The sequence below is a fragment of the Oncorhynchus gorbuscha genome, linkage group LG02 (assembly GCF_021184085.1).
Source record: "Oncorhynchus gorbuscha isolate QuinsamMale2020 ecotype Even-year linkage group LG02, OgorEven_v1.0, whole genome shotgun sequence".
NCBI classification, from domain to species: Eukaryota; Metazoa; Chordata; class Actinopteri; order Salmoniformes; family Salmonidae; genus Oncorhynchus; species Oncorhynchus gorbuscha.
In genome coordinates, this window is record NC_060174.1 from 19890653 (window position 1) to 19915131 (window position 24479).

At 40.9% G+C, this 24479-nt stretch overlaps 1 protein-coding gene across 1 annotated transcript; it reads left to right on the forward strand.

Moving 5' to 3' along the window:
- The first annotated feature begins 217 nt into the window (after positions 1–217).
- On the forward strand, positions 218–20258 carry LOC123991625 (retinal homeobox protein Rx1-like). The gene is made up of 4 exons (XM_046293259.1): positions 218–515; positions 7268–7654; positions 14806–15059; positions 17122–20258. Exons 2-4 carry the CDS (start codon positions 7381–7383, stop codon positions 17578–17580), a joined length of 987 nt encoding a protein of 328 aa, XP_046149215.1. The 5' UTR covers positions 218–515; positions 7268–7380; the 3' UTR covers positions 17581–20258.
- The last annotated feature ends 4221 nt before the right edge of the window (positions 20259–24479 follow it).

Genomic DNA, 24479 nt, shown 5'->3' on the forward strand with positions numbered 1-24479 from the left:
CAGTCAGACCTTTGTCTTTAAAACAATAGATTTCTGAAAGAAAGTATTGTCATGGCTTCATTAGCTCTGGCCTCCTCCTGTGGGGTGAATGCAAACTACATTTAGTGCAATTACTTGACTAGAAAACAACTGTCAATCATTCTTAAAGGGGAAGGATTCTAATTAATAAACCTCTTTAATCCCCTCGTTTTATTTCCATTCTCCAGCACAACCAGAACTACTCTCTCCGAGCTTTGGAAAGACTAAGTTATAGCCTGCAACAAAACCACATTAGTGGTCAAACTTGTTTTATGCACACACTTTTTGTGTCAGCATGTTATGCACACTGTTGTGAAGAGAGAATATAGAGGAGATGCAAGGTAGCCAAGAATAGACCGGGGGTGAGACTTGCACGCCTTTGGTGTGCAGTGTATAAGACGCCGGCATGAGCCGCCTCAGTAATTGAAGAGTGCGGTATTGGAGGAAACAGGTGGAATTTTGACAGTCCGTGCTAAACGCATGTCATTTCTTCAGAGGTAGGTTCAAACCGAAATGACTCTTTCCTTTGTTGTGACATTTAGCCTACTATAAAATAAAGAGGAACATTTTAAACAATATTCGCCATACAGAGTGTCTCTACATGACATTTAAATCTTATGAAATGGACACTGACAGTGAGAATGTTGTTAGCATTGGAAACGACGCTTCTTTTCCACAGAGTATAGATTTGTTTTACAGTAACTTATCAGTGAAATATAAAGACAAAGATTGTGCATTTTAAGAACTTTGCATTGTAGGCTAATTTGTATATTTTACTACAGTAATGATACTAGTGCTTAAATAAACTCCAAACAAGTGCTATTGAATGTCATTCAACTGTATATATATATTGAATACAATATAACTATGCACATTTCTAATATGTAAAGCCCAATTCAATTTCACATTTGGGCCATTTACGTTTTTGCATATTTAATCAGTAAATAGTCTCTTATCTCTACTGTACAAAGCCATTTATGACAATACAAAAAATGATATATGGTTCCTTATACCCATATTTTGCCGAATACGTTTTTTTTCTCCATCAAATTGAACTATTGTCCTAAACTTTAAGGTGTGGACCTGTCAATCTCATTATAAACTTGTAAACCTGTCAATCTCATTATAAATATATGTAGCCCTAAATAAGATATTTCAGAGAGCAACTGGAATAGACGTGATTTGACATGTTACAGTAATACCGGGTGGTTCTACGACAATGGTGTCCTTTTGACCAGCCAATTAAAAAATATATATATTCAGTACCCGTCAAAAGTTTGGACACATTCAAAGGTTTTTCTTTATTTTTTACTATTTTCTACATTGAAGAATAATAGTGAAAACATCAAAACTATGAAATAATACATATGGAATCATGTAGTAACCAAAAAAGTGTTGAGGTAGTCACCTGAAATATATTTTAATTAACAGGTGTGCCTTGTTAAAAGTTCATTTGTGGAATTTCTTTCCTTCTTAATGCGTTTGAGCCAATCAATTGTGTTGTGACAAGGTAGGGTTGATATACAGGAAGTAGCCCTATTTGGTAATAGACCAAGTCCATGTTATGACAAGAATAGCTTAAATAAGCAAAGATACATGACAGTCCATCATTACTTTAAGACCTGAAGGACAGTCAATACTGAACATTTCAAAAACGTTGAAAGTGTCTTCAAGTGCAGTCGCAAAACCCATCAAGCGCTATGATTAAACTGGCTCTCATGAGGACCGCCACAGGAAAGGAAGACCCAGAGTTACCATTGCTGCAGAGGATAAGTTCATTACTCTTCGAACACACCGACAGCGTCATTCTGCAAAATAGATGCAGCATCATCTGGATATGTATGCAACAAAAGTTCAACATTCACCTTCTGCTACCGTTTCTGTCAAGCCGTCTATGCATACAGTTTGACGCATACCTTCGATAAGTCCAACGTATGCACCACACAGAACGCACTGCGACTGCCTCTGCAACGCAATGCTGCAAGGCAAAAGCAGCGTTTCATTGGAAATTAATGTGATTCTGGTGTACCAAAATGCAATGACGCTGTTGGTGTGATCGAAGCACCTCATGTTACAGCCCAAATAAATGCTTCACAAAGTTCAAGTAACAGAAACATCTCAACATCAACTTTTCAGAGGAGACTCCATAAATCAAGCCTTCATGGTCAAATTGCTGCAAAGAAACCACTACTAAAGGACACCAATAAGAAGAAAAGACCGCTTGGCCCAAGAAACACGAGCAATGGACATTAGACCGGTGGAAATCTGTCCTTTGCGCTGATGAGTCCAAATGTGAGATGTTTGGTTCCAACCACCATGTCTTTGTGAGAAGTAGGTGAACAGATGATCTCTGCATGTGTGGTTCCCACCATGAAGCATGGAGGAGGTGTGATGTGTGGGTGTGCTTTACTGGTGACACGGTCTGTGATTGATTTAGAATTCAAGGCACACTTAACCAGCATGGTTACCACAGCTTTCTGCAGTGATACACCATCCCATGTGGTTTGCACTTAGTGGGACTACCATTTGTTTTTCAACATGACAATGAGCCAACACACCTCCAGGCTGTGTAAGGGTTATTTGACCAAGAAGGAGAGTGATGGAGTGCTGCATCAGATGACCTGGCCTCCACAATCACCCAGTTGAGGTGGTTTGGGAAGAATTGAACTGCAGAGTGAAGGAAAAGCAGCCAACAAGTGCACAGCATATGTTTGAACTCCTTCAAGAAAAGCCTTCCAGGTGAAGCTGGTTGAGAGAATGCCAAAAGTGTGCAAAGCTGTCATCAAGGCAAAGGGTGGATACTTTGATGACTTTGACTGTCACTGGAGTTACCTATATTTTAATGACAATTCAGGCTTTCCAGAATGTTATTTGACTATATAATTTGCATAAATAATCAAAGACAGAAAAGGTTCATGATAATATTAAGAAATGTTTTGGATGAGTAATAATTTACTTTAAAAAAACATATTTCTATAATAACACCAGTGAAGGTAACACCAGTGACAAATCTTCAAACTATCCTGTTAAAAGCAGCAGGAACAGTAACACCAGTGATGGTAACACCAGTGACAAATCTGCAGAAAATATATAATATCTAAGATGGTGACCACTAACTCAAACCACACTTCTTAAATTGGAAATAAATAACTTCAAAAGTATCTATATCCACAGTTAAACAAGTCCTATAATGACATAACCTGAAAGGCTGCTCAGCAAGGTAGAAGCCACTGCTCCAAAACCGCCATTAAAAAAGCCAGACTACAGTTTGCAACAGTACATGGGGACAAAGATCATACTTTTTGGAGAAATGTCCTCTGGTCTGATGAAACAAAAATAGAACTGTTTGGCCATAATGACCATCGTTTTGTTTGGAGGAAAAAGGGGGACGCTTGCAAGCCGGAGAACACCATCCCAACCGTGAAGCACGGGGGTGGCAGCATCATGTTATGGGGGTGCTTTTTGGCAGGAGGGACTGGTGCACTTCACAAAATAGATGACATCATGAGGATGGAAAAGTATGTGGATATTTTTTATATTTTTTATTTCACCTTTATTTAACCAGGTAGGATAGTTGAGAACAAGTTCAAATTTGCAACTGCGACCTGGCCAAGATATAGCAAAGCAGTTTGACACATACAACAACACAGAGTTACACATGGAATAAACAATCAAAAATAGAAGTAGAAAAATCTGTATACAGCATGTGCAAATGAGGTAGGATAAGAGAGGTAAGGCATTAAATAGGCCATGGTGGCAAAGTAATTACAATATAGCAATTAAACACTGGAATGATAGGATGTACAGAAGATGAATGTGCAAATAGAGATACTGGGGTGCAGAGGAGCAAGATAAATAAATGCAGTATGGGGATGAGGTAGGTTGGATGGGCTAATTACAAATGAGCTATGTACAGGTGCAGTGATCTGTGAGCTGCTCTGGCAGCTGGTGCTTAAAGCTAGTGAGGGAGGTAAGAGTCTCCAGCTTCAGAGATTTTTGCAGTTTGTTTCAGTCATTGGCAGTAGAGAACTGGAAGGAGAGGCGGCCAAAGGAGGAATTGGCTTTGGGGGTGACCAGTGAGATATACCTGCTGGAGCGCGTGCTGCGGGTGGGTGCTGTTATAATGACCACTGAACTGAGATAAGGCGGAGCTTTACCTAGCAAAGACTTTTTTATTTCACCTTTATTTAACCAGGTAGGCAAGTTGAGAACAAGTTCTCATTTACAATTGCGACCTGGCCAAGATAAAGCAAAGCAGTTCGAAACATACAACGACATAGAGTTACACATGGAATAAAACAAACATACAGTCAATAATACAGTATAAACAAGTCTATATACGATGTGAGCAAATGAGGTGAGATAAGGGAGGTAAAGGCAAAAAAAGGCCATGGTGGCAAAGTAAATACAATATAGCAAGTAAAACACTGGAATGGTAGATTTGCAATGTAAGAATGTGCAAAGTAGAAATAACAATAATGGGGTGCAAAGGAGCAAAATAAATAAATTAAATACAGTAGGGAAAGAGGTAGTTGTTTGGGCTAAATTATAGGTGGGCTATGTACAGGTGCAGTAATCTGTGAGCTGCTCTGACAGTTGGTGCTTAAAGCTAGTGAGGGAGATAAGTGTTTCCAGTTTCAGAGATTTTTGTAGTTCATTCCAGTCATTGGCGGCAGAGAACTGGAAGGAGAGGCGGCCAAAGAAAGAATTGGTTTTGGGGGTGACTAGAGAGATATACCTGCTGGAGCGTGTGCTACAGGTGGGAGATGCTATGGTGACCAGCGAGCTGAGATAAGGGGGGACTTTACCTAGCAGGGTCTTGTAGATGACATGGAGCCAGTGGGTTTGGCGACGAGTATGAAGCGAGGGCCAGCCAACGAGAGCGTACAGGTCGCAATGGTGGGTAGTATATGGGGCTTTGGTGACAAAACGGATTACACTGTGATAGACTGCATCCAATTTGTTGAGTAGGGTATTGGAGGCTATTTTGTAAATGACATCGCCGAAGTCAAAGATCGGTAGGATGGTCAGTATGTTTGGCAGCATGAGTGAAGGATGCTTTGTTGTGAAATAGGAAGCCGATTCTAGATTTAATTTTGGATTGGAGATGCTTAATGTGAGTCTGAAAGGAGAGTTTACGGTCTAACCAGACACCTAGGTATTTGTAGTCATCCACATATTCTAAGTCAGAACCGACCAGAGTAGTGATGCTGGACAGGCGGGCAGGTGCGGGCAGTGATCGGTTGAAGAGCATGCATTTAGTTTTACTTGTATTTAAGAGAAGTTGGAGTTCACGGAAGGAGTGTTGTATGGCATTGAAGCTCATCTGGAGGTTAGTTAACACAGTGTCCAATGAAGGGCCAGATGTATACAGAATGGTGTCGCCTGCGTAGAGGTGTATCAGAGAATCACCAGCAGCGAGAGCGACATCATTGATGTATACAGAGAAGAGAGTCGGCCCGAGAATTGAACCCTGTGGCAACCCCATAGAGACTGCAAGAGGTCCGGACAACAGGCCCTCCGATTTGACACACTGAACTCTATCAGAGAAGTAGTTGGTGAACCAAGCCAGGCAATCATTTGAAAAACCAAGGCTATTGAGACTGCCAATCAGAATGTGGTGATTGACAGAGTCGAAAGTCTTGGATATATTGAAGCAACATGTCAAGACATCAGTCAGGAAGGTCGCAAATGGGTCTTCCAAATGGACAATGTCCACAAGCCATTTGACCACAAAATGGCTTAAGGACAACAAAGTCGATGTATTGGAGTGGCCATCACAATGCACTGACCTCAATCCCATAGAAAATTTGTGGGCAGAACTGAAAAAGCGTGTGCGAGCAAGGAGGTCTACAAACCTGACTCAGTTACACCAGCTCTGTTAATTTTTACTACGATTAAATGTCAGGAACTGTGAAAAACTGAGTTTAAATGTATTTGGCTAAGGTGTAGGTCAACTTCCGACTTCAACTGTATATGGTGTATTACAGGTATCGTCCCGTGTCGTTCAACAATCTTTACCCTCACTCTTTTGTTTGGGTACAGCCCAGTGTTTTTGTATACGTGTTTGTTTTGGGTGTATTAAAAACCCCTATTGCGTATTCCTGCACCTGTCTCCAAATCCTTTATACCAGTGTGACCTGAAGGCTTTACATGAAACTACCAAATGAATCATCAAATTGCCATGTTCTATGGTATACTGTTTAAAAAACATTGTTTAGAATATATTTGTCTAACATATGTTTTGTTATCAAATAACAATTAACAAAAACATATTTTGTGTCATTATCTGACATTTGTAAGTGCTTTTCCTGGTGGTGGGACATTTTTGTAGAAGGATCATAATACAGTAAAGTCAATCAACCACACTTCTATCAATCTCAATTCATTCAATATCCTTGATAATGAGTTTATGCAATAGAATAAAAATGCATTACATGATCTGCTTTTGATTAATAAACACCCATACCATACCATATGTCAGGATTTGGCCAGGGTTGTTCCGGTTTTTGGTCACTAGATGCCCCCATTGTGCTTTTTGACCTTTTGTTTTCCCTTGATCCCCATTATTATTTGCACCTGTGCCTCGTTTCCCCTGATTGTATTTAAACCCTTAGTTTTACTCAGTTCTTTGCTCTGTGTTTGTATGTTAGCACCCAGCCCTATTATTCTGTGAACTATTGTTGATCCCAGTGGACTCGCTTGTGGAATTCTGTTTTTTGTTATTGTTTATTTATTTTTGATTATCTTTTATTTATTTTTGATTATCTTTTGAGGCTTTTTATGCTTTACCTACCACCTTGTGGATTTACCTTTTTTGTCTTGGAGGATTACCTTTGTTCTTGTGGAATTCCTTTTGAGGTCGTGGAGTTACATGTTTTCCTGAAGGACTTCACTTTTTACTTCATTAAATACACCGTCTCAAGTACTGCTGTGTCTGCCTCATCTTCTGGGTTCTGCCGACTATTCGTGGCTCAGTTGGTTAAGTGACTGTTTCTCACTCCGGAGACCCGGGTTCGTAACCGGGTCCTGACACCATATACCCCTTTAACTATTGCTCAGAGTTTCAAAACCATTTTGTGTCTGAAATTTTGTTAATATTGAATAGACTATGTTAATCAAATGATTATATATTAGTATCATCAGAATAGTAGTGGTTGTGAGTGTTTGAATATTTTCATGTGGCTCTACTAAACAGCAGACTTGCTTCTGATCATGTGATGACTTGGATTGTGTTTTGCATGTGCAGAGAACTTGTGGAAGACATCACTTTAAAACTCATCCTTGGACCTGTTCCTTCACGAAGCCGAGCCAAGTCTACTTTTCCCTGCTAAATTATAGAGAAAGCGTCCGAACGTTCGAATGCATTTATCATTGGATACCATGAGTGTGGTGGATGACAGCTGCCTCTCGCCCAGTAACTTCCACGAGATGGTGAAAGGAGGAGGGGTGGCGATGGGCGGCCGCGTCCACAGCATTGATGTCATCCTGGGCTTCAGCAAAGACCAGGACCCCCTGCTCACCCCCTCTGAGGGTCCAGGACGACACAAAGTGGGCGTGGATTGCTTGGGGGACCCTGGGAAGCAGGACCTGTCACACCCCTATGGGCACCTCTCAGAACAAAGGTCCTACCATGGTGAGTCTCCCAGTAGAGAGAAACACTTCATTGGGCAAACTGTACATCACAGTTCTGATTCTGTGGCATTTACGCATGGCTCAGAATGTATAAGGACATAACACACTGACAAATTTGCTGGTCTTCATAAGTTATCAAGCCCCATCTGATAGGAACATGTTGAATGTAGAAAGCAGCTAATGCAGGATAAGTGCAAGGAATTTACTTCATTTACCATCAGCCCAAGGGGGAAATGTATCTGTCATAGGCATTATAATAACACACAATGCATTTACACATACAATATGGATTGGGGAAGATGGCATGAGAGATATTGCTCACAGTATACAGTAGTAGATCCGGTATACTCCAATTAATATTATATGTTTTGTATTGTATATATTAATTTGTGGATGTCCATCATCCATTTCATACATTAATACAAATTACAATTCGTATATATGTTGTGAATTGCAATTCGTGCAATATGTTACGAATTTGCAAAATGTATATGTTCCGAATTCCAATTGGCTAACGTTAGCAAGATAAGGTTAGGAGTTAGGTTAAAGGGCTAAGGTTAGGGTTACAGGGCTGCCAACTTTTGAAGATAGGAAATTTCACTCCAAGCTATCGTGAATGTCAGTGGCTCTATCCCCTAGTCTGGGGGTCCACTTGGTTTGAAGATACTTTGAGATTATTTGGGCATGATTTAGAGTATGCTAATTGAGGGACATTGATTTACATTGGTTTTTGTTAGAAAATGCTGATATTAACAGGTGGTGGCAGTGGCTAACCATAGGATGGATTGAAGTCTCTCCTAGTCCACAAGAAATTCATCCCTTTAAAATAGAGGTAGCTCTCCAAGAGGCGTTAGGCCACCCTGGATTTATGTTTCCCAAATCCTCTGGGATTGAATATGTTCATGTGATATTAGATTTGTTTTACAAATGACCCCACATTCAATAAAAATCAAATGAATATCAATTTTCAGGTGGTTGAGGCATGTAAAACCTTGCCAACATCTTACATAGGCAAGATATTTTGCATGTATGCCTGCCATTTCTGTCTAGCAGCTTGTGCTAGACCATGGTGCTTGCCTACGGAGCTGTGAGGGGAACGGCACCTCAGTACCTCCAGGCTCTGATCAGGCCCTACACCCAAACAAGGGCACTGCGTTCATCCACCTCTGGCCTGCTCGCCTCCCTACCACTGAGGAAGTACAGCTCCCGCTCAGCCCAGTCAAAACTGTTCGCTGCCCTGGCCCCCCAATGGTGGAACAAACTCCCTCACGACGCCAGGACAGCGGAGTCAATCACCACCTTCCGGAGACACCTGAAACCCCACCTCTTTAAGGAATACCTAGGATAGGATAAGTAATCCCTCTCACCCCCCTAAGTTTTAGATGCACTATTGTTAAGTGACTGTCCCACTGGATGTCATAAGGTGAATGCACCAATTTGTAAGTCGCTCTGGATAAGAGCGTCTGCTAAATGACTTAAATGTAATGTAAATGTTGTGCACAATACTAAAATGACAAAACAGGATATTTGAGGCGAGGGGTATTTCAAAATAGCCTTTTCTCATTTTATGTAGCCTATATTCAACACTGCCCATAAATGCTTACAATAATGCATTATATATATACCCTGATGAAGACAGCTTGTCTGTTGATATTAGGTTATTATTAGAGTGTGCGGCTCTCCTTCAAATTTTACAAGAATGCATTGCCATCGCCAAATATATATTTTTAATACAAATAAACTAATACCAGTATGGGGAATAACAGTATTGTTCTTTCACACTAATTATTATATATGTCAGCCCATTATAGGGGATCGGAATTGTTCTAATGACTTACATCAGCTATGGTGAAAGAGCAAATTAATGTAAAAGTAAATCTCCTGAAGACAATATGACGTAGCCACAGCCTGCCCTTACATCCAACCCAAATTGTCTTTCAGTGTAGTGTCCACCTACGAGAATCAGTTACACATTTGGGTTCACAATCTGTTTGGGAAAAATCATGTTCATAGTCAGAGAAATCAGGTCACTCTGACAAAATTCATGCTGAATGCTGCCTTTTCGATGTTACAGCTTAATGAACCTAGTGCTAAATTGCCAATGACCAACCAAACAAGATGAATAATATAGCCTATGGATCTGGGCTCATGTGGATTACATCACTAGTATCACATGCTGTCAAAAGAAAGCATTCGGGGACAGGAGTGACAGAAATAATGTTGACAATTGTCTAAAAACCACACTACAAGTTGCCATGCTGCTCTTTTGAAAATTGAGTTCATAAACTTGGTTAAGTAGGCCTAGATTAGAACGAATGTGTCTATCCAGTCTGCCATGGCTGTCTGCTCCACATGTGCCTATCCAGTCTGCCATGGCGGTCTGCTCCACATGTGTCTATCCAGTCTGCCATGGCAGTCTGCTCCACATGTGTCTATCCAGTCTGCCATGGCTGTCTGCTCCACATGTGTCTATCCAGTCTGCCATGGCTGTCTGCTCCACATGTGCCTATCCAGTCTGCCATGGCTGTCTGCTCCACATGTGCCTATCCAGTCTGCCATGGCTGTCTGCTCCACATGTGTCTATCCAGTCTGCCATGGCTGTCTGCTCCACATGTGTCTATCCAGTCTGCCATGGCTGTCTGCTCCACATGTGTCTATCCAGTCTGCCATGGCTGTCTGCTCCACATGTGCCTATCCAGTCTGCCATGGCTGTCTGTCTGTTACGGTTGGGGGAAGAGCTGACGTGTTAAGTAGTTGCAAAATAACAAAAAAGTTGTAAGTAGTTGCAAAAATAATAAAGTTGTCAGATGATATTCGAACATGCAACCCGTTTGGGGTTGCTAGATGTTCTACCTTCTTTTTTTCTGTCTTGTGTAACCATACCAAACATAATCATTTGAGTGCAGCTGTTTTTGTTCCCGCTCAAAGAGATGGGGGAACTAACAAAAAACAACCACAATGAAACAGGTGGAGTTCTAGGAGAGGTTGGAAAGTTGATTAGCAACAAATGGGACTTGATAGACACCCACCATGAGCGGCCACAAAATTTGCCCAAGAGGCAAACAAAATGAAAACCCACCCCAAATTTAAAGATGGGAAGCGGGTGGGTATAAATTGTGGAATGTTCCAACAGGAATCCGTTCCAAAAACTTTGCAAATAGCAAGGTTGCCAACAAACAACGCATACAAAGTTGTATAGTGGCAATAAGATACCAGGTATGGAGTGGGCAATTTAGTTAAGTTTTCACTCACCACATCTATTCAGAAAAATGTCTGTCCTCACTCTGGTAGCCTATGGACAAACATTATTGGGGCGGCAGGTAGCCTAGTGGTTTGAGCATTGGGCGAGTAACCGAAAGTTTGCTAGATTGAATCCCTGCACTGGCATGGTAAAAATGTAATTCTGACCCTGAACAAGGCAGTTAACCCACTGTTCCTAGACCGTCATTGTAAATATGAATTTGTTCTTAACTGACTTGCTTAGTTAAATAAAGGTTCAACAAAAATGAAAAATTAAGAATGAACTATGTGGTGAGTTGAGGCCTATTCGGCAGCTAGTTAGCTCGGTGAATTGATCATGCTACTTTGTATGCGTTGTTTGTTGGCATCATTATTTTCAAAGTTTTTGGAACCGATTGCTGTTGGAACATTCCACAAATTATACCCACCCGCTTCCCATCTTTAAATTTGTGGTGGGTGGTCCTTCTGTAGCTCAGTTGGTAGAGCATGGCGCTTGTAACGCCAGGGTAGTGGGTTCGATTCCCGGGACCACCCATACGTAGAATGTATGCACACATGACTGTAAGTCGCTTTGGATAAAAGCGTCTGCTAAATGGCATATTATTTTAATTTTGTTTGCCTCTAGGCAAACAATTGCAATTTTGTTTGCAATCCAAAAAGTAGAGTAAAATTAGAACAGGGAAGATCAGATACAGGATAGTTTTTTTTAGAAATCAAATAGGGAGAGCCAACTAAAAGGTTCCACATCGCTCAAGCCAACTGGAGCACTGTGCCAGCTGCTCTTAATAAATCCTCTTGCCGCTCAGATCCCTTTAGTGGGATCATTTTCGTCTACATCCGGTGAATTGTTTTCTATCCTAATCTGCCAATTATATGCATATTCTAGTTTCTGGGCCTGAGAAATAAGCAGTTTACTTTGGGCATGTTTTTCATCCAAACATCAAAATACTGCCCCCTAGCCTATATCACAACGCCTTCTGTTTAACAAGATCAGCGCAGGTGTATCACATACTGACTAACGAAGTGACACCAATTGGCGAGTCCAACGTGCTAACGTCCAACCAATGGAACCAATGGAAAAAAACTAAACCGAACCCTTAATTTTTCATTAGTGGACCACAAAGTGCATAGGACGCCTGAACTTGCACACTTCCCTTTTCGTGATGTAATGATTTACTTAAGTCATTAAGATTTTATTATTTCCATTGCATCAATGCGTTGAGGCAAAGATGACCTCAATGGCTGCATGAGTTAGCCCTGCAGACAGTCTGTTTCTCTCACATTATATTGTATCTCTATAGGGGTATTGTACATGACATGTTGCTCTACCTTGCAAAAACTGTGAAATCATGCTGATATTGAGAGATAAAAAACAAAACAGGATGGTGAGGGTGTTTCGTCCCAAACCCCATTCCCTTGTGGAATTCCCCTAATCTTCTGTTGGACACATGATCTTCTACAGTAGTGCAGTTACATTTTATTAACATTTTATCTCTGTATGAAATGTGGGAAATCTTTTTATCTCTGCCAGTTTTATTATTCTGGTTCTATGGGATCCAAAAAAACAAAAAGTTTGAAACATGCAGCACAAATCAGCATTTGTCACGACTCATGTCTTTTGATATGGTTGTACCAATTGACTATAAAATATTATCATTAATGTTTAATTTACATTTACATTTTAGTCATTTAGCAGATGCCCTTATCTTGAGCGACTTATAGTACTGAGTGCATATATTTTCGTGCTCTTTCGTATTGGTCCCCGTAGGAATCGAATCCACAAAGCTGGAGATGCAAGTGAGATGCTCTACCAACTGAGCACTTGGTATTCAGTACTAATTTACATGTCCTTAACACATAACTAACTTGTTAGTCACCCCTGTTCTGTCTGAATGGGCACTTCGTACTACATTGCATCACTTTGTTCCCTCCACATTGAGGTTTACTGCTGGACTGTTAACATGTCAAGATCTTTAGACTGGTGGTTCCAACAGGCTGACAGGCAGTGAGCTGGTTACTGAACCCAGCCTGACCTCTCCATTGTGTCACTATGGGCATTGTCATAGGCTGTTAATGAGAGAAAGATCAATGGACCCCAAAATACTTCTAGCTGCCCCTGTCTGTTAATTTAAGGTTTTGCTTGGCTTTCTGTCTGGATTCTATCAGGCACTGGTTTGATATGAAGATTTGTTTAGCAGGATTTGATAATGGTCGGAATCCACTAGTGGGTTTAAAATTGGTTCCTACTGGGTTTGAACTGGGCTGGGGCTAGCCATATTTGGTTTGGTGACAGAGCAAGAAAGTTTGGTTAAGTATTGAAAAACGAAGCCCCCAAAGAATCCCTTTCCCTCCATGTGCCAAATGGGTAGTTATAAAGTTATATGGTCAATGTGAACTGATAATGAATATCACCCACAATATTAACCCAAACTGACACACTCTCTTACTTTTATGTCTGGGGAAAATTACAGAATTGACGTGTTTGAAGTGTCCCAATAGATAATTTGTTTACTGATAATTTATTATACAGTACAGGACTAATGCATAGATCACTGCTATGATGGCAGACGTGTAGAGGGGGCAACTGATCTGATGGTCATCTTTGTGCCCGATTTGAATTTGATTACCCTTTGACTAAAGCTAATTCAGCCAGCATGTTACGGCTTTACCCACTTCCTTGTAATGATTACAGTATTCTCCTGATTATGAAACTGATACAAATGACTGTCCTACATAGATTAGAGTTAAGTATATGTGGATGCCATCAGAGGAAATAACAGTGTGCATCTGTTTCCCTCTGAAGAGGGAAATCTGCAGTGAAGGCCTTAGCAAGTCAGTGACACGTACAGATGTAGGATCTTAATTTGATCACCCTGTTGCAGGAAATGCAATGCAGGAAATTTCTAACTTGCAGTGTGTTTGAGGTTTAAAAATATTTCAGAAGTTGGTCATTTCCACTTAGAAATGTCAGACTTGATTTTCCCTTACAAAAATACATCAACCTTTACAAAAATGTCCATGAAATATAATCCACATAATTCACATTTCCTATTGCTGCCGGACTGTCTCAAATTAAGATCCTACATCTGTATGCTGTGCAAGCATGCTTTGTTACAAGGCTGAAGGATAATCAACTTGTCTTTGCGTGCATAGAGTAAGACACAATGCTTTGACACGTGCAGTTTACAGTAATCTGACATAACTTGTTGTAAACTACAACATATCCATATCAGATGATATTCCTTTGTTTAGATTTACAGGAACCTGGGATTGCCTCTTCATCTTCTCCACTGGTTTTCTGTACTGTGCTACTGCTAACCTAGATACCAGCATATAGGTCTACCGCAGACTATTTTAATCTCCATCAATTTGCTAAGGGGTGTTTTTAAGTGTCAGATTGAAGTATATTGGTCAAACTCCTTTTGTCAACTGCAGCTTCAGTGACCTACAGTAGCCTATTGTTGCAGGTGTCAAAACAATGTGTGCTCTACTGGAAAGTTGTCAGAACATACACTGGTCAAGTTATTAATGGGTTGTGGAGCTCATTTGAATATCCCTTGTTTTCAGCTTTTGTCCAACCATAACCCTTCAACAGCTAGACCTTTCATTGAATGGTCATTCCCATTGGCCATTCACTCACACGTGATTACAGAAATTGTGAAAAATCTCTGTCTAGCCAAGACAGACATGTTGATTAGCCATAACATAAGGCTGATGATAGGGGAGCTTAAAGCCAACAGTTGGCTAACAAGCTAAGGATACTTAACTGGGTAAAGCTTAAAAAAATAACAACTTACATTTACACAGAGAAAGTCAAACAAGCTTGTTTGGGTAAATCAAAAGGAGTCAAAGTAACTTTGTTAATGGATTAAACATATTTGAATGTCTTCTTTCTCCCTATCGGCTCTACAGATTCAGTACTGTACTCCGATAAGTGTGATGGGGACATGAGTGAGCTGAGGAAGAATGTGGACAGCAACGGTGGGAAGAGTCCAGTGCCCTGCGAGGAAGAGCGGCCCAAGAAGAAGCACCGACGCAACCGCACTACCTTTACCACCTACCAGCTGCACGAGCTGGAGCGTGCCTTTGAGAAGTCCCACTACCCTGATGTGTACAGCCGTGAGGAGCTGGCCATGAAGGTTAACCTCCCTGAAGTCAGAGTTCAGGTAGGTTTGTCCACCACTATTGTTACTGTGCTGTGCTCTGGTCAACTCCTCTGACTTTCTAGCAAATCATTGTGACAACAGCAGTCAGTAGTGAGCTCACATTCATACAAATCTGATCAGGTACAACCTTGGTCCAATGTGAATTTTTCCCCTAGTTAAGTTTGTTTAGAGCTGAATACAGTGTACAAATTGCTTATGCTTTCGTATAAAAAAACATCACTGGGTCAGAAATACATTTTTTCAATCTTTAGATAATAATCATGAGGGATGACAGGACTTTAGGGCAGATTTCTAGATCCTCAGGAGCTTTGGGGTCTCTCACAGCATATACGTTGCACTATAAATACAAGTGACAAAGAAAGCCATGTCGTGTCCCCAATGGCTCAGGTCTCTGGTTTCCTGAGGATAGACATTAGAAGCTTGTCTTAGCATGGCAGAGGGCCGTCTTATAGTGCAAGGGCAAAGTATTATAGTAGAGTCTAAGGGCAAAGTATTATAGTAGAGTCTAAGGGCAAAGTATTATAGTAGAGTCTAAGGGCAAAGTATTATAGTAGAGTCTAAGGGCAAAGTATTATAGTAGAGTCTAAGGGCAAAGTATTATAGTAGAGTCTAAGGGCAAAGTATTATAGTAGAGTCTAAGGGCAAAGTATTATAGTAGAGTCTAAGGGCAAAGTATTATAGTAGAGTCTAAGGGCAAAGTATTATAGTAGAGTCTAAGGGCAAAGTATTATAGTAGAGTCTAAGGGCAAAGTATTATAGTAGAGTCTAAGGGCAAAGTATTATAGTAGAGTCTAAGGGCAAAGTATTATAGTAGAGTCTAAGGGCAAAGTATTAAAGCAGGTTGAAATGATTTAAGATTGGCCTGTACAGGTTAAATACCTCATGCTGTAAATATAACTATAGCTGTTGTGCACACAGGCCTCATTGACATTATGGTCTTCTGCTGCTGAGTAATGATAGGACATTTTACTTAAGGCCTCTAAGATGCTCCTGTTAAGGCCTCTAAGGCCAGCTGTTTTTAGTCAAGATGTTTGTGTTTTCAATGTAATATGTAATTGTCGTACTGTATGTGTGTTTATAGTTTTGTTTAATGTTGTGTTAGTGTATGTAAGTTGTTTTGTCTGAAACGTTGTTCCCCTTGAGATCAATCAATGCGATTAAAAAAAAAAAAATACAGGTAAAAATACAAAATCAGCAGATTACCATGCCCATAGGTGTCACTGTCCAAGCCTTGCTGACAATGGATCGGGTCCCAGGTTCTCTGGGGCAAGGATCATCAAGTAGATTCAGCCGCGGGATGATTTTTTTGTTGAGCGGATGGTCGGGGGGCTGGAACATAATTAAACAATTTGCAGACTGCAAATTGACCGCATGGAGCCCAAACAGATATAATATTTGACTAAAACATAATAATTTCAAGCCTTGCTTGCATTTGTATATGATCACATGTCTCTCTGTCATGCGTGGGAATACTTGGGAACAGATTTCCTAAATTAAAATCACTGATTTCCAGCTGTTTTTACAGTCTTTATATCCAACAATTAAAATTCTAAGAATTGGGAAACCCTGCTTTAGGGACATCCCAGAAAATGTGCAAAGTGTTACAGCAGGGGGAGGATAAACGTGAAGGCCAAGGCAATTGAAGGACTCTTAGTGTTGCAATATTTCAGGAACTTTCAATAAATTCCCTAGTTTCCAGAAATCCTGTTTGGAGGATTTGGGATTTCCTGCTTACTCCCTCCTGATTCCAACCGGGATTTTGGAAAAAACAGAATTTATTGAAATATTACAGAATTTTGCAACCCTAACTGGTGTCAGAACAATTACATTCAGTAATAGTTTATTAATTTATTTGATACCAAGCCTCCAAAATAGGTAGCTTGATAATGCTAATATGATGGTAGATAGCGATAGCACCATAGTTACCCACTGCCCAGCATCGTCATAGTGATGGATGGTCCAGTGCAGGTGAGCACTAAACTAATCCCATTTGGCATCAGTTGAAATGCTCTGTACTGTAAATACTCTACCCTATAAATCCAAACCCTCTACCTTCTTCTAGGTTTGGTTTCAGAACCGCAGAGCCAAATGGAGGCGCCAGGAGAAGCTTGACGCCACCACCATGAAGTTGCATGACTCACCCATGCTCTCATTTAACCGGCCGCCCATGCACAGCAATATGGGGCCCATGAGCAACTCCCTCCCCCTGGACCCTTGGCTGACCTCCCCTCTGTCCAGCGCCACCCCAGTTCACAGCATCCCAGGCTTCATGGGCACAGGCCTCATGGGCACAGGCCAGGGACTGCAGGGAGGCTATCCCAGCCACAGCTTCCTCAACAGCCCTTCACCCATGGGCCAGGGGTTGCAATCCATGACACCTCCTCCATACCAGTGTTCCGCTCCCTTCACCGACAAGTATCCAATGGAGGACATGGACCAGAGGAGCTCCAGCATCGCAGCGCTGAGGATGAAAGCCAAGGAACACATCCATTCCATGGACAAAACCTGGCAGCCCATGTGATGGGATATTGACACTGTGTTTGCAGGCCTGATTGGGATTTTGGGTCCATGCTAATGCCTTTTTCCATGCGACAGGATTGCAGTGATGGCACCGAGAAATGCACAGTTATGACTCCTGATATATCTAAGATTTCCAGCACCAGCGACCTTTATATTAGAATGGTTCTTGGTCTCTGTTTTGAGTTCCTTTTCTACTAGTAATGTGAAGGATTGGAAATTGATGCATATTTTGTGTGCCACCACCCAGAAAGGACCCTATGACTCAGAATGTCAAGAATGGCCTCGCAAATGTAAATTAACAAGCAAGCATTTTCCAAAATGACTGCAAGGACTTTTTAAAACTAAGTTATGGTGGAAGGCAGCGAGACACAAGTGTTACTTGATTTTTCTATGTTGTTTTTTAAGATTAACTTTTATGAAGCAACTGGAACAACGATTCCACTAGACACTAATTGCCCTTTATGGCAACTTTTTGATTTGGATCCTTATCTCAAAGTTTGGATGCCGTAACCAAGGCAACACATACTTCCTCAGTATTCCTGTAAAAATGCAAAGCCTGTACACGCTAGTTAAGTTTGTAATGCAGATAACTCAGACTGTCCATGTGTTAATTTTGTAAGAGTAGTTTTAATATTTTGTACCTTGCTGTTAGCCATGAATCTAATAATGAAGTCCCCTCCAGATCCTTTCACAAAATACATTTTGTAGAGTGCTCACACATGGTCACATTTAACTCTGCAAATTAAGGTTTGTGTATTTTTGTAATTAATCCAATTGTCTAATTTGTCATGAATGTTATGGGTCAATTAACCAGTCATTCTCTCAGTATTTGTGATTGGACATGCCATGTCTCCCATAATAGTAGTTGAAGGTTGCGGCGGTGTGAATCACTATGTCTATGACCCTGAAAAACATTATCATTCATCTAGTTATGATGGTCAGGTTATTTCAACACCTGAAGAAAAAGAAAACAAGGGCCACCTCCCCGAAGACGGAGAACACTATATTTCTGTCTGTGGTAACTGCAGTTACAGTGGAGAGCCTCTGTCCACACTGTGGGTTGTGGGGTCATGGTTGATATGTCCTGGCTCTGGCTGGATTACGCTTTCAGCTGAGGATGCGTAAGACAATCTGTCATGCTATTTCATTTGAAAAGACGTGAGCATGTTTTAACACTCAATCAACTCAATCAATGATTTAGTCTTAATTGACTAAAATTGTGATTGTCCTGAGACTAACTCCAGACTGCATATACACACACAAACACCCCAGACAGCACACACACTGATATCAACAACTTCTTTCACAGAAATGCTGGCAAGTCAAACAGCGTGAGGCTCTTGTTCCTTGAGAATGGGTCTTGAGGAGTGGTACATATCAAAATCCAATCTCTGAATTGTATGGCACCCTCAGTGTGGGACATGTTGATTAACTGAGGAAGAAAATATCTGTTTTAGTTTTGGATTGGAGCTGTTAAACATGTTTGGGTCAGTCAAACAGAGAGTTCTATGGCGTAAGCCTCGTACAGAGAGAGAATGGAAGCCAGGTCCTTCTTACACAGTAGGGTTTGGAAGAGGACAGGGGGACAGAGCGAAGTGGCCACTAAAGTAATCTATTTTTGTCTCAGTGGCTGTTGAAGAAGGCAGCTTGGCCTTCTGTCACTGTGTGTACATGCAGAGCAGCAGAAGGAGAATGGTCTGATGTCACCACACATAGTTTTGTCTTTGTTGGCACAATTGATCCAAGACCATCTTCTTTGTCTAAAGTTTGAGGGGGAAAATGATCAGACTACACTAAATAGGCCTCTGGGAATGAAAAAAGAGCATGAATGGTCTATTTTATCATGAATGTTTTTTGGTAATTCTACGTCCAAGAGATGAGCTACTACATGGGGTGTACAGGTCCAATGTGGCATTATGTTTTGATAATGACTGCATGTATATTTAATATGGCATTGGGGAGATTGGGTCCCCATTAACTGGTTTGTGTATGGTAAAACTTTTTTTACTCCAACCACCCCTGTATACAGCACATTGTAAAATGACAATATGTCATATATAGGGCAAGGTAGAATGAATAATTTCTGATGGAAAATAATTTAGCAATTATATTTTTCTGATACTTTTTACAGATATTAACATTATTTATCCTAATGTAATTGAATAGGCACGAGGGATAACATTTAATTATTTTAATTTCGGTGATATTTTTTAGACTATTACAATATGAAGGAAATCAATTCCTTCACACAAAATGTATATTGTTGCAGCATTTGATTTAAATGGAAACTCAAAATGGCTTTGCTGCCAGACTAACAGAGAACAACTGTTTGAAAAAGTTGCAGACTCACCACAGACTTGTCAATTCATCCAACTTACTGTGAATTTTCCAAAGTATTTTCAATGTATTACTGCACATATAAAGCTGTCTTTTTGTCATAGACGGTAATAGCACCATCGGACAATATTTAAAATAATATATATATATTTTTGACTGGTGTGTTATGGGATTCTATGATAAACTCTCACTATCATCATTGTTGTTTTGCTAATTATGCCCTAATACAGTTGAAGTTGGAAGTTTACATACACTTAGGTTGGAGTCATTCAAACTCATTTTCAACCACTCCACAAATGTCTTTTGAACAGACTATAGTTTTTGCAAGTCGGTAAGGACATCTACTTTGTGCATGACACAAGTCATTTTTACAACAATTGTTTACAGACAGATTATTTCACTGTATCACAATTCCAGTGGGTCAGAAGTGTACATAATACACTAAGTTGACGGTGCTTTTAAACTGCTTGGAAAATTCCATAAAATTATGGCATGGCTTTAGAAGCTTCTGATAGGCTAATTTACATAATTTGAGTCAATTGGAGGTGTACCTGTGGATGTATTTCAAGGCCTACCTTCAAACTCAGTGCCTCTTTGCTTGACATCATGGGAAAATCAGAAGAAATCAGCCAAGACCTCAGAAAAACATTGTAGACCTCCACAAGTCTGGTTCATCCTTGAGAGCAATTTCCAAATGCCTGAAGGTACCACGTTCATCTTTAGAAACAATAGTATGTAAGTATAAACACCATGGGACCACACAGCCGTCACACGGCTCAGGAAGGAGATGCGTTCTGTCTCCTAGAGATGAACGTACTTTGGTGCAAAAAGTGCAAATCAATCCCAGCAAACAACAGCAAAGGACCTTGTGAAGATGCTGGAGGAAACAGGTACAAAAGTATCTATATCCACAGTAAAAACGAGTCCTATATCGACATAACCTGAAAGGCCGCTCAGCAAGGAAGAAGCCACTGCTCCAAAACCGCAATAAAAAAGCCAGACTACGGTTTGCAACTGCACATGGGGACAAAGATCGTACTTTTTGGAGAAATGTCCTCTGGTCTGATGAAACAAAAATAGAACTGTTTGGCCATAATGATTGTTATGTTTGGAGGAAAAAGCAGAAGAACACCATCCCAACCGTGAAGCACGGGGGTGGCAGCATCATGTTGTGGGGGTGCTTTGCTGCAGGAGGGACTGGTGCACTTCACAAAATAGATGGCATCATGAGGAGGTAAATTACGTGGATATATTGATGCAACATCCCAAGACATCAGTCAGGAAGTTAAAGCTTGGTCGCAAATGGGTCTTCCAAATGGACAATGACCCCAAGCATACTTCCAAAGTTGCGGCAAAATGGCTTAAGGACAACAAAGTCAAGGTATTGGAGTGGCCATCACAAGGCCTGACCTCAATCCTATAGAAAATCTTTGGGCAGAACTGAAAAAGTGTGTGCGAGCAAGGAGGCCTACAAACCTGACTAAGTTACACCAGCTCTGTTAGGAGGAATGGGACAAAATTCACCCAACTTATTGTGGGAAGCTTGTGGAAGACGACCCAAAATGTTTCTCCCTATGTTAAACAATTTAAAGGCAATGCTACCAAATACTAATTGAGTGTATGTAAACTTCTGACCCACTGGGAATGTGATGTAAAAAATTAAAGCTGAAATAAATAATTATCTCTATTATTCTGACATTTCACATTCTTAAATTAAAGTGGTGATCCTAACTGAACTAAGACAGGGAATCCTTACTATGATTAAATGTCAGGAATTGTGCAAAACTGACTTGAAATATATATGGCTAAGGTAAACTTCCGACTTCAACTGTAAATAGGCTGTTCATTTTTTCCTAATTTACTTGCAGTTGTCTAGTTTTTATGTCTTATGTTGTTTTCTTTAGCTCTTAACTCTTGTCAGATATTTTTGGGACCTCACGCCCAACAGAGAAACAGGGTTAGTTTGCACATTAAAAGATATGTTTAGAAATGTTTTTTTCATTATGTGGTACTGGGACCAAGAATAAGCCAAAGTTTAGATATTGTTTAAAAAATACACTAAACTTCAGAAGTTCATTTTAGATTTATATCTGAAAATATACAGGACACCTTTTAATTCCCTGTATAACAATCAATTTGTAATGTGTTCTTGTTCTCCTACTGTGTACTTTGATTTTTTTCTGAAATGTTGATGTCCATGTTCTGGAAAAATGTAATATCTACTTAAAAAATAAACAAATATAGTTTGATATCATATTTGTCTCCTGGCCCCGTTATCCTACCTACTCTAATCTTTGAATGTAAATGGTTGACACTACAGTATGGTTTCTGAAGTAGGATAATACAGCTCTGTAGCAGTAGGCTTACAATAGTATAGAGGATAGGATAGAGATGGGATCTAACACACAGTGAATAGTAGACACCCTCATGTCCCCTGATCTCTGGCTGGTGGCTTGGTGCCAGCCCGTTAGAATGATGAGGCTCCAATCAATCAGGCTCCCGGGGGGGGGTCTACAGGGGCCACTGCTCCCTAATTGCCCCCCGGCGCTGCCGCTGCAGCACATGTTCACAGTGGGCTGGTCCTGCCGCACTCGCCTCCCCATCGTGTGAACCACACTCCCTGTCAGATGGGAGCCCGGAGAACCTATCATTGGGGCCATCTGGGGCCAAAAAAGGGTCAACACAACACAATGTTAGAAAAAAACTTGATTTTGCTATGAAGGTTCTTTTTGGATCTGTGTGTGTTATAAATTTCAACTACCTGGTGTTTTTTTATAGAGGTAATTTAATGACTCACGTCCTTTGACTGATTCTAAGCAAAACTTTGGAGAAAGTGTTAGGATTTGGCAATCAAATGAACAAGTAAGCCAAAAGATTCATCTTCAAAAGTAGTGTGGTTATAGGGGATTCTTAATAAAACAGGTTTTCCTTTGATGGCAACAAGTAGTAGTCTCTCTCATCATTAAAGAACAGCTCACTGCACACATGCTGTTATATTGTTCTTGGAGATCCTATCTATCCAGTGTTCTCAAACAAACAACACCGTGTGGATGAGAAAACTGCACTGTAAAACAATTTAGGACATCCTAATCGTGAGGGGATAGGGTGGGGGTGGGGGTGGAGGGGGCAGAGGGAACAAGAGAGAGAGAGTGTAAGCAAGAGAGAGAAAGAAAGAGAGACAAGAGTGTGAGTGTGGAAGCAAGAAGAAAGAGAGAGAGCGTAGAAGTGAGAGAGGGAGTGAGCGAGAGAGAGCGAGAGAGAGTGAGCGAGAGAGTGAGCGAGAGAGAGAGAGAGAGAGAGAGAGAGAGAGAGAGAGAGAGAGAGAGAGAGAGAGAGAGAAGGGTTGTAGTAAGGGTGGGATGGCTGCTCATCAGAGTTAATGATGTAGAAAAGCTCCCAATTAGAGGCTTTTCCTGAGGACCAGGATGAGTTCAGAGCGTGGTTCTCTGACAACTCAGGGATTAGTGGCCTGGCTGGGCCTGAGCAGACACTGACTGCTGGTCATCTTGGCACGGCGCAGCCAGGGCCGGGGTAGGCATGCGTTGAGATGGAGTGAGTGGCACAAAGAAAAGGATGGGAAAAGAGCAGCAGATCAACGTAGAAGTTTTTGTTGTGCAAAATTCAACCATCTCCTCCAATGTCGTTCACATTTTGAATCCGAGCCCAACACAGTTTAGGACTTCCGTGTGTCTCTGATTTATAGTCAACATGATGAGTTGTCCTCACACGAGTGTTGGGAACGCTTCAATAACTGACCCCCAGCAATTAATTTGACATAATAACATAATATATTATTTTGTTCCCTACTCCATTGCCTCTTGTCACGAATCCCGTTTACGGAGTCTGTTTTTTGCCTGTGTTCTGTCCTGGAGTGTTTTTTTCCGACGTCCGGGAACGCACCCTGTCTGGTTGCCGGGCAATGTAGCCAGTTGGGAGTTCTGATTACCCGCACCTGTATCCCATCAGCTCTCTGCACACCTGGTCCTAATCATTATATGTGGACACCCCTTCAAATGAGTGAATTCGGCTATTTCAGACCCATTGCTGACAGGTGTATCAAATCGAGCACACAGCCATGCAATCTCCACAGACAAATATTGGCAGTAGAATGGCCTTACTGAAGAGCTCAGTGACTTTAAACTTGGCACCGTCATAGGATGACACCTTTCCAACACGTCAGTTCATCAAATTTCTGCCCTGATTGGGACATTTTGGGGAAGGCCCTTTCCTGTTTCAGCATGACAATGCCCATTTTGGAATGAGATGTTAGATAAGCAGGTGTCCACATACTTTTGGTATTGTAGTGTATCTTGTTGTAAACCTTCATAGGCTCTCATTCACCAGAAAGCACACATTTGGATAAGCTGTTGCAAGGGCCTGCTATACATTCGGTGTGAGATTGTCACTTCTGCTCTGCTATTTTAGAACAATTATTATAATGCACGTGAAACAACTCCCGATAACCCCAGATTGTTTCGAATGTAGATCACACATGCATGTGCGCAACACAAACACACACACCATAATGCACTGTGCAGGAACTGTTCAGGAAAACACACCTGA

Coding starts and splice junctions, on each gene's coding strand:
- LOC123991625 (XM_046293259.1), top strand. CDS start 7,381: ATGCATTTATCATTGGATACCATGAGTGTGGTGGATGACAGCTGCCTC. Junction 7,655..14,805: donor AGAACAAAGGTCCTACCATG/GTGAGTCTCCCA, acceptor TCGGCTCTACAG/ATTCAGTACTGTACTCCGAT. Junction 15,060..17,121: donor TCCCTGAAGTCAGAGTTCAG/GTAGGTTTGTCC, acceptor ACCTTCTTCTAG/GTTTGGTTTCAGAACCGCAG.